The sequence below is a fragment of the Lolium perenne genome, chromosome 4 (genome assembly GCF_019359855.2).
Source record: "Lolium perenne isolate Kyuss_39 chromosome 4, Kyuss_2.0, whole genome shotgun sequence".
NCBI lineage: Eukaryota > Viridiplantae > Streptophyta > Magnoliopsida > Poales > Poaceae > Lolium > Lolium perenne.
In genome coordinates this window covers 348,329,184-348,340,305 of record NC_067247.2, presented here as the reverse complement: position 1 = coordinate 348,340,305, position 11,122 = coordinate 348,329,184, and the positions used below count along the sequence as shown (strand labels likewise).

At 46.3% G+C, this 11,122-nt stretch overlaps 1 protein-coding gene across 1 annotated transcript; it reads right to left on the bottom strand.

Annotated features, from left to right (window-relative positions):
* Window positions 1-1,499: 1,499 nt before the first annotated feature.
* LOC127348004 (uncharacterized) lies at window positions 1,500-3,032 on the bottom strand. Its single transcript, XM_071818152.1, has 5 exons — window positions 2,888-3,032; window positions 2,576-2,807; window positions 2,393-2,465; window positions 2,029-2,292; window positions 1,500-1,952 (listed from the first exon to the last, which is right to left on the bottom strand). Exons 3-5 carry the CDS (start codon window positions 2,460-2,462, stop codon window positions 1,507-1,509), a joined length of 780 nt encoding a protein of 259 aa, XP_071674253.1. The 5' UTR covers window positions 2,463-2,465; window positions 2,576-2,807; window positions 2,888-3,032; the 3' UTR covers window positions 1,500-1,506.
* Between the last annotated feature and the right edge of the window lie 8,090 nt (window positions 3,033-11,122).

The following is an 11,122-nucleotide window of genomic DNA, read 5'->3' as shown; positions in this document are numbered from 1 at the left end:
GGCTCGCGGTGCTGCAATATAATAAAGATAGTGACAATATAACTTTTCTTCTTTATCGACATGACCAAAGTCTTCGCTCCGACGAATTTCAATATAGTTCATCGACAAAAGGAAAAACTTGCCTTGGTATTCAAATACCTCGTGAGTCAACAAAAATACAAAATAGTGCTCAATAAAAAGCTTGGGGGCTCATATTCGCCTTAAATATATAAATGCCTTGGTTCAAAACCTCGCAAGTATACAAATATAGTAAAGAGTCACCGAAACACTCGGGGCTAAACAAACAGAGAAATATAATGATTGCTTTACAATATAGTCATGGATTACAAAGAAGAAATATCTACAAGAAGAAACTAACTAGTCTTGATTCAATATGTCATCAAGAGTAACCCTGTTTTCCTCAGGAGCAGCACCAAGAAAATCGGCATAATGGCCATCGGCAAAAAGTCGGCATCCATCCGAAGTAGGTCCTCAATCATTTCTTCGGCTATAGGCGTAACCTTCGTGTTAATCCTGTCAACACCAACTCTCCGCCGTTTTACTTTTTGGTGAACCTTCTCGACAACCTGGGTAAGGTCAAGCTTCGAGTGGCGATTTGGAGCATGATAAGAGCAAATCTGGCGCCAGCTACTAGTTGAGCTTTGACAAAATCATGGATACTGCGAGCATCCTTGAACCTTTCCATCAATTCAGGAAGAGTTTTTGGTTGGACGTTGCGAGGAAACATGGAGTTGTAAACCATGGACAAAGTCTTGGTACAGAAGTCGAGGAAATCGCGAGTTTGAGAGGCGCGATCTTGAAATCGACAATTTGGCGGGTCCTTTCCGGGTAGCCCAAAACAAAGAACCATGGTCCAAGGAGAGATTAACAAGGAGGGTTGTCCTAGCATTCACCCTTTCTTCCTCGGCAGCAGCATCAGTAAAGGCACCTATCAAAACAAAAAGCGGAAACCTTCAAAGAAACAATAGTATGCAGATAAAGGATATCAGCGGATGAAACAGGCATACCCGACATATCTGCACTGGCTTCATTCATTAATTCGAGCATGAAATTTTCTCGAATAGTCGCCTTTTCAGCCTCGGAAGCAGCAATTTCCTTAGCAGCTACGGCCTCGCGAGCTTGTTGAAGAGCAATTTTTTCGGCTTCAGATGACTTACGAGATTGCTCCATCATCACAAGTGTTTGCTTCTTCGCATACTGAAGTTGTTGCCGAAGTTCATCCAGTTCTTGCGACAAGGTATCGTCGACAGGAGCGGTATCACCAAAAGCTTTCCTCGCGCGGGAAGAAGAAGGCGAAACATTGGAAGGAGCAGAAGATGGAGTATAGTTATCAAATATCAACTGAAAAATAAACAAGACAACATCAAATAACAAGCAAAGATAGAAGTCTTCATTAATCTCTTGGAATAATTACAAGGGCATTACAGTGGAGTTAAGAAAGTACGTGTCGCCAAATGACTACTTTGGCGACGAAGCAAAAAGAGAAAGAAAAACAGAGGCATGCAACTAGACCTCCGGCCTCGAGGAGCTAGGAGTTGAAGCTGGCTTGATCCCCAGATACGCCAAGATCTTCTTCGTGTTGGGCTTGGCCGCCTTGATCAGCGACCTCCATCTTGACTGCTCTATCTGACTGGTGTCGCCAACCTTCATCCAATCAAGCGTCTGTTGGCTATCAGCAACCAGGGCAACAGTACTCTCGACAGCAACCTTCATATTCTCCTGACGCATCTTCAATCCCAGGTCTTCCGAAGCATTAAACATCTTGGCGAGGTTAAGGAAAGTTGCGGGTTCCTCTTTCTTCGGGAAGAAATAAGGGAACAACGCTGACAATCCTGCATTAGCATTTGCCACGCCTTCACGAATTTCGCGCCCGTGAAACTCCAGAAGAGAAAGTGCGTCAAGGAGAGGATCGTTGACAGGATTATCCAGATCAAAATCCTGGTTTGTTTGGGCTGCCAAACGAGACAAGACATCACCAACAACCAAGAAACAGAAGTGCGGTAAAATAAAAGGGATTGATAATATTACTCAGAGTACGTCGACTTTGCGACTTCAAACGCTTGAGGATTCCTTCGTCACGAGAAGCTTGTGCAGCTTTGTGCTCATCCAAGGCAGCTGTCGCATCCTCAAGTTTCTTCTGCAGTTCCTCGACACCAGCAGCTTTCGCCTTAGCTTCATCAGCTTCGACCTTGGCTTTGCTAGCAGCGAGTTCGGCTTTCTTGCGAGCCGCCTCACTTTGCTCAAGTTTTTGAGCCAGTGCGTCGGCGCGTTCGTTAGCCTCTGCAAGTTTCTCTGTCGAGATATGGAAAAAAGAGAGAAGAAAGATCAAAAAATCGCGGCAAGTAACAGGAGTGACAAATTAAGGAAAAACGACAAGTATGAAAGTTGTTACCTTCGGCTCTATTAGCATATTCACGGTACCCAATAAATTGGGAACCGATGCGGAGAAGATCCTTGATCATAGGCTGTTCAACGTGAACACAGTAAGAGAAACATCGGCATAAAAAAAAAAAAAAAAAAAAAAAAAAGATGTGAAGAAACAAAATAAAGAAAATATAGATGTCGACAAACTTACATCATCTAGGAGCGGGGGCGACGAACTGCCCAACTGAGGGGCAGGATCAACAATCTTTTCAACCCGTGCCCTTTTTGGTGAAGGGGCACGGGGGCTCGAAGGAGTAGATGTATCAACATTTTGTTGAGGAGGCGACGATTCCTCCCCTTCAACTGGTTTTTCTGAAATAACTAAAGTATGTGACGTGCTCGTTCGAGCAGCCACATCTAAAGTTGGTGTTTCTTCATCATCACTGTGACAAAGTAGTGGCAGCATAAAAGCAAGGCAAAATAAAATTCTTCAAATAAAAAAGGAAAAGAGCAAGGAACCTACGAGCTGATGATACTCTCGATGTATGGATCATAAGCTGCTTTTCGAGGTGCAGGAGCAGTTTCTTCGGGTTTCGAGGTCCCGGAATCTTCGGCATTGCTCCTTTTCCTTTTGCTCTTCGGAGAAACAGCAGGAGGAGGAGATTGCGCTGATGTTGTATCTTCGTGAGGCAGCATCCTTCTCAGTAGATCCCGCAGATTTTCGAGAATCTGCGGGTTCATTCACAAAAGAGGGGGTCTCCTGGTTGACATCATCGACAACGGCTCTTTCTTCGACCTCTCCATCCTCAGGAAGAGGAGGAAGGGAAGCCATAGTAGGATGATTCTACAAGGAAATAGTGACAAAAGAGAATAAGTGAGATACCACTGCAATAAGATACGAGGAATAGTTCAGAACAAGATAGAACTTCGAGAAGAGAAAATACCTCGGGAAGAGGATTGGAAGCACTGTATGGTTCCACTCGACAGGAGGAGGGAATAGGATCCTTCTTGCCTAATCGAGAAATTCTTCGAACCAATCTTTCCAAGTCCTTTACAGAAAGATCACTGGAGATTCTGTTGGCGTCATTTTCACCAGAATACGTCCAAAGGGGATTTTTGCGAGCCTGAAGAGGCTGCACTCTAATCCTAAGGAAGTAGGCAGTAATTTGAACACCAGATAGCTCTTTGCCTCGAGTGTTTTGAAGATGACGGATACGAGCCATGAGCGCCTCTGTCGCTTTTTTCTCTTGTTCATAATCTTCGGCAAACCAGGAACGGCGACGCTGAATCCAGGCAATTCCCTCGAAATGAACTATGTTGTGCTCCACACAATTGGCGCTTTCTTCGTGGATGTAGAGCCACTTTTGCGCCATCCTTGGACAGAATCAGGAAACTTGACGTCGAAATAATCGACATCAGTCCGAACACAGATAACAACGCCACCTATGTTATAAGTGACGTTGTGGGAGCCATTACGGCGGAGGCAGAAAATGCGCTTCCACAGAGCCCAATTGGGAGTGATTCCGAGGAAGCATTCGCAAAGTGTGATAAAAATAGAAATGTGAAGGATGGAATTGGGAGTCAACTGGTGCAGTTGAATCCCATAAACAAAAAGAAGGCCGCGGAGGAAATCGTGGATTGGGGTTGAAAGGCCGCGGATCAGGTGATCAACAAAACTAACCCGATACTCCATTGGAGGCTTGGGGTAGCTTTCTTCGCTAGGAAAGCGGATGGCGTCCTCCTTCGTCATGAGGCCGAGCCTCTTCAGCGTGTTGATGTCTTGATTGGAGATTTTGGATCTCTCCCACTCAAGATCCTCGGCGGCCATCTTGGATTCCGGCGTGCTGTGGCGAGTCAGACGCGTGCGCGGTGGCATCAACGGCAGTGGGCAGAGCAATGTATGTGCGTACGGAAGATTGGAGAGAGTTGGGCGCAGGGGAAGTTTTGCGAAGAGGAACAGGTGAGCGGCGCAAGCGAGGGATGAACGAAGGTTGAAGAAGGGTTTATATAAGATTCGGGTGAAGCAGTGTGCCGTTGGATGAAGAAATCGTGTGGTGAGGATGGATCTTCTAGACACAAGGGCAAAAGAGTATTTTTACTGAAATAGGCGTTACCGTACGTGCGCCAGGAAAAGCGGAGGACGTGTGTCCACTACTTGCACGACGTGTCAACGTAGTCGAAGCAATGGACCCACAAGGCAGAAAAATCACGACTATTCGAGGAGGATGAAGTAAATTTGATTAAGGGAAGTATGTCGACAAGAAAAACGGCGACGTAAAGAATTATTCAATACCTCGGGAACCTTTGGTCAAATACAAGTTTTTGCCCAAATGCTCGGGGGCTACTTCAGAAAAAGTAAATTTTCGAGTATGATAAATATAGAAATTGGGAGCCTACAACCAAGCACAAGTCCTTGGCTGTAGCCTCGGGGCTACTCCCATCGAGAACGCTGTTCGCGCACCCGAGAGATAAAAAAAAAAGAGAGAAGAAGAAAGAGATCATATTGGGAAGTAATGAAAATATAGCGACAAGGTGGACTAAAATGTTGAGCCTACAACCAAGCACAAGTTCTTGGTTGTAGCCTCAAGCTACTCCCATCGGGAACGCTGTTCGCGTGCCCGATGAAATTAACAAAAATAGAAAAACAAGAGAGTATATTTCGAGTTATAATTAACTCTACATATACTCCCATCGGGAGAACAATATAAGTCATATATGACTCGATAAAATGTGCCATTCCAACAGCCGGAAAAGCACTCGACAATATATTCTCAACGCCGAAGTTGCGATCAATTTCTGAATGCCGCAAATTTGCGAAGGTAAGACCCCAGATCCGTTCTGCTGGGCGTGGCATCGCTAAAGATCTGCGCTCTGCTACTTTTATCCGTATCAACGTATACGAAGAAAAATCCTAACGGACGCGTTAGGTACCCGATAAATTTGACTGGGACTCGACAGAATGGTAAGACCTTAAGCGGCACCTGTCGACGTTTACACCAGTATCCCGAGATCATGTCCGGGGACGTGATTTTGAAGTAGGTTTTTGCGGATTGCCACTAGAGCAGTTAACTAGTACCTGATCCGTCAGATGAACTAGCCCCAATTACCAGTATCCCTGTACAATATAGAATTTTATGTGAAGAAATATAAAAGGTTAAAGCTTTCGAGTAAAAATAAACAATGGAGATTTTCCCTGACTCTACGATTCAAGCAAAATCTCGGGGGCTACTGACATAGGCATCCCAAATGGGCCTGCCGAAGATGGTACCCGGGGTTTACTGGAAGCCCAATACCCGAAGAATAAGAAGATTCGGGAGCCCAAGATTTACTAAGGAAAGATAGAGTTGTAATAGGAAGTGTTGTTTGTAATCTGGCGGGATGAGTTAGAAACCGTCCCGGACTCTGTAAACTTGTATAGCACGAATCCCTCGGCTTCACCTCATATATAAGGGGGAGTCGAGGGACAAAGAATCAATGGAATCATTGTCTGCAAACCCTAGTTTTCATAGTCGTCGAGTACTTTTCGGCTGAAACCTTCGAGATCTACTTGCCCTCTACTTCTAACTAAACCCTAGCCTACAATCCATAGGCATTGACAAGTTAATCCCTTGTCATGGGGAGAACTTGGAGAATCCTTTGGAGAGTGCCTTGTGCTTATCCTTTGGGATAAGCCTTCCACCATGATCTTCTCTTCTCTCAAACATACAATCCGCGACAAAATGATTCTTGTCACCGCAATTGTAGCATGTTCTTCCCTTTGCCCCCTCCCTTGAGCTCTTGGAGAATCTTCTTGGAGAATCACGTGATCTTCTTGGTCTTGTGCTTCGGGACATGTTTCCATCCCAAAACTTCTTGGCGGCGAGAGCCATGTGCTCATGATAGTTGACCTTGAGATCATCCGGTCCCCACTCAACGGGATCCTCATCACTTTCACTAGCTTCATGTACCTTTATCTTCAATGCAAGGTTGGGCTTGCGGGAGTTGTGGGCGCGAGCAACAAGATCCTCCGCATTCCTCTTGGAAATATCCAAAGCGATGACTTCGCTAAGGACTTCATCGGATGTCATAGCACGGAAGGAGGCGTTTTGGCGGATGGCCGTCAAATTCACTTCCTCATAAGGGAGGAGAGCGTTGTAGAACTTGCGCTTGATCCAATGGTCATCCACGAACGTTGCTCCAAGATCTTGCATTTGCACGGCAAGAGCGATGAGGCGTCGATACATTTCTTCGGGGGACTCTCCTTCAATCATGACGAAGTTGTCGGCCATGTTGTTCACTTCATCAAAATGAGAGCTTTGGATGCTTGCATTTTCCGAGGAAGAGCTTCTCAAGTTTGTCCCATGCTTCCTTGGCGGTCTTGAGCGAGCGGATATGAGCACGGTCCTTGGGCGTGATGGCCATGTGAATCATGTTGATGGCGGTGGCGTTGAGTTGGTCATCCACCACATCTCTTCTTGTCAAGTTCTTTGGATCTCGTGGTGAATAGCCCTCCTCAATGATACGCCAAAGCTCGGTAGAAGCGCTGCGCACATGAGAACGCATTAAGAATTGCCAATTCTCAAAGTTGTTTGACTCAAGTAACGGTGGTGAACCATGCGACAAGATATGCGGCATAGGTATTGGAACATTTATGGTGTAATCATTTGCTGGTGGCACCGCATGATAACCCCCTAGACGTTCCGCAACCGGTGTCTCATCATCCTTCCCTTTTGTTGAAGTGCCGGTCTCCCCAAGCCCTTCCTTTTGTGGATCTTTTGTCGCTTGCGCGACAAAATCAACAAGAGGAAGGGTGTTAGCTTTTGGTGGGGGATCCTCGGCACTTGCTTTTGGTGGAGGGTTTGGTTTTTGTACAACCAACTCCATCATCATCGCCTTCATTTGGGCAACGATGGATGACTCCAATTTCTTGAGGTCATCCAACGTAGCCGTCGTGGAATCGATGGGCGATGATGGAGCGGGTGGCACAAGGGAAGGTGACCCATTCTTATCCGCCTCTTGTTCGGCCATTTCTTAGGCGGTAAAGCCCGAGCAAGAAAATCTCGCTCTGATACCACTTGAATGGATCGTAGCGAACAAGAGGGGGGTGAATGGTGCTACGGCAAGTTTTGGTCTTTTTCAATTTTTATGCAACGGAAGGTAAAGGTGAGAACTTTAGCAATAGGGGTGATCCTACAATGATTATCGGACAAGTGCAACAAGTAAAGGAATCAACAAGATAACGAGAGTAAGGACCGAGACAACCGGGGGCGCGAGGCGAGTCGAGGTTTGTTTCCCGCAGTTCCTTCCACAATAGGAAGTACGTCTGCGTTGAGGAGGTGCTAGTCTCACACAAGAGACTAGATGGCCACACCACGAAGGAAGGCCTCACCTTATTCCTCGAGAGAGCTCCACGAAGGTGCTCTCCCTCTTCCACTAAGGCACCGGTCGAGGCGATGATTCCTTCACAAGGTTGGGGCGAACTCCACACACAAGGATGCTCCCAACACCCTATGGAGCTAGTACATCACCAAGCTAGACTCCATAGCTGCACATCTCCAATGCTCCACCATAGGAACCCATCTCCAATGCTCCACCATAGGAACCCTTCCAATGCTCCACCAAAGGAACCCTTCCAATGCTCCACCAAAGGAACCCTTCCAATGCTCCACCAAAGGAACCCTTCCAATGCTCCACAAAAGGAACTCTTCTCCAATGCTCCACTAAAGGAACCCTACCACCAAGATCCACTAAGGAATAGCTAGTATTGGTGAAATCTCTCTTGGTAGAACTATAGATCGGGGTCTCCTCCACCAATCCTCAAAGTTTGGGCAAGATTGGTTGGATGGGGAAGGAGATCCTCAAGGATTAAGCTCAGCAACAATGGAGGAGAGAGAGGGGGAAGAGATAAAATCGTGTTGGGGAAGAAGGGGCCCTTAAATAGGCTCCTCCAAATACAACCATTATGTCCAGATTTGGCCTAAGCGGTACTACCGCTTCAGGGAAGCGGTACTACCGCTCTGAATTCGAAATGCCCCCAGATCTGGTCAAAGGATGCAGAGCGGTACTACCGCACGAGGTACCGCAACAGGGTCCAAACCTTACTGGACTCGAAGCGGTACTAGGGCGGTTCCAGGGCGGTATGACCGTAACTCGTTTACGGTACCTGAGCGGTACCGTGAGCGGTACTACCGCTCCAGGTACTGCAGAGGTACCGCAACTCGTACTGTGGGTTAGTTTCGGCGCAGAACTCAGAGCGGTACCGTGGGGCGCTACCTATAGGGGTAGCGGTACTACCGCTACAGGTACCGGTAGTACGGCCTGGCTAAATCTGGTTTTCTTCCCTTTTTCTCTCCAACCATGTCACCTCGCTAAACACACACAAAACCAGAAAACCTATCAACTACGCTTCAGTCTTCCGATCTTGACGTGTCCCGCGAGGTCACCGTGCTCTTGCAAATCTAACAATGATACTCAAGGCACACGGTGAGATTACTCAAGTGTTGTCATCAAACACACAAAACTTGGGGTTTAAAGTTTGCTCTTACAACAAGCAAGTATGTGATAGCAAGATATATATAACTTCATGCACGATGGCTATCACAAGGTAAAGTGCATAAGTAAAGAGCTCGGGTATAGAGATAACCAAGGCACGCGGGAGACGATGATTTATCCCGGAGTTCACACTCTTGTGAGTGCTAATCTCCGGTGGAGAGGTGCGGTTGCTTAGTGCTCCCGAACGCCACAAGAGGCTCACCTTGAGGTGTGGTTGCTCGATGCACACCAACGCCACAAAGGCCTCACCCCAAGATGTGGTACTCACAACACACACCGAACGCCACGAAGGCGCCTCACCTAAATCTCCGGTGACCCTCGCCACAAAGGCCTAGGTCACGGTTCCACTAAGGGATTTCCTTCGAGGCGGAAACCGGGCCTTACACAAAGGTTGGGGCACACATCCACAACTTAATTGGAGGCTCCCAACAAATCACCACAAAGGTCTAGAATCCGTCTAGGGTTCCAAGAACCCAAGAGTAACAACTTTCTTGCTTTCAACTCCACGAATCACCGTGGAGAACTCAAACCGATGCACCAAATGCAATGGCAAGAACACCACAAAGATGCTCAAGTCCTTCTCTCTCAAATTACAACAAAGCTACAAAATCTATTGGGGGAATAAGAGAGGAAGAACAAAGGAATTCACAAAGAACACCAAGATCAAGATCTAGAGAGTTCCACTCACAAAGAGATGGATTTGATTGGTAGAAGTATAGATCTAGATATCCTCTTCATTTTCCCTCAAATGGATTCAAGAATCATTGGAGGAGTAGAGGGATGTGGGAAGCTCTCAAGGTCAACAATGGTGGAGAGCAAAAGGAGGAAGAAGAAGTAGGGAGAAAGAGGAGGAAGAAGGGCTTAATAGGGGTCTCAGATTTCTGCCCGTTGGGGCCAAAATCGCGACAGGCCGGCAGTGCCGGCCTTGAGCCACCGGCAGTGCAGGGGTGGCCGGCAGTGCCGGCCTTGGCCACCGGCAGTGCAGGGGTGCTCCCGGCGGCAGTGCCGGGGTGCTCCTGGCGGCAGTTCCGGCCCCCCAGTTTTTTCCAAAACACCCGATACGAAAACCTTAATAACTTTTGCATCCGGACTCCGATTTCGATGATCTTGGGCTCGTTGAAATCACAAAAACGAGCTCTACAACAATATGCATAGAAACATCATAGTCCAGCAAAGTAGGATAGAAACAAATGGATAAAGGTTTTACCTATCTATAAACAGCAAACCGGTAAAACCTCCAATCTTGAAAATGCAACAAGTTGCTCATGCAAAAACCATTTTCGATGAACTAGAGCTTGTCATGAGAATAAGCACAAGCTCTAAAACATAACATGGATAAGATCCAAATAAAACCAAGAAAGATGATGAACCAAACTCGAAAATGCAACAAGTGATCTATGCGAAATCCGTTTTCAATGAACTAGAGCTTGTCATGAGAATAAGCACAAGCTCTAAAACATCACATGGATAAGGTCCAAATAACAACCAAGAAAGATGATGCAAGGATGCAAAGGTTTGAGCTCTCTCCGAATGATACGATCGAGTTACTCACTCGAGAGCCCTCTTGATAGTACCGCAACTAAACTATAAACCGGTCTCCAACTACACTATGAGACCGGTGAGAAAGAAACCCTATCAAGAGCAAACCTTATACTTGTGCATTCCACTTGAGCTCGATGACGACGATCTTGACCTCAACAAGATGAAACGCCTTTCTTGCTTGTGCTTGCTTGACGAAGTCTTGTGGATTGCTCCCCCATAATCCACCATGGGAGAGCTTCTTCTTCGCGGCATCTTCACATAACCATGATTACCATATGGATGGCAAGACTCAAGCAAAGGATCTTTTCGAGATGGCTCATCTTGAACTTGCACTTCATTTCTCCATGGCAAGCTTCAAGCTTATGAACTCTTCGAGTTGGCTCATCTTGAACTTGCACTTCATTTCTACATTCTTCATCATGTTGATGTCTTGAAGTAACTTGAGGGCTCACTACATCTTCATCTTCAAGACATACTTGACACTTGATATCCTTCATCAAATTCTTCTTATTGCAACCTTGAAGCCAACATATGGTTCAAGAATTGCCTATGGACAACTCCTACAAATATAACTCAATGCAAACATTTGTCCATAGGGATTCTCATTAATTACCAAAACCACACATGGGGGGCTCCATGCACTTTCAATCTCCCCCATTTTGGTAATTGATGACAATCTCTTTGA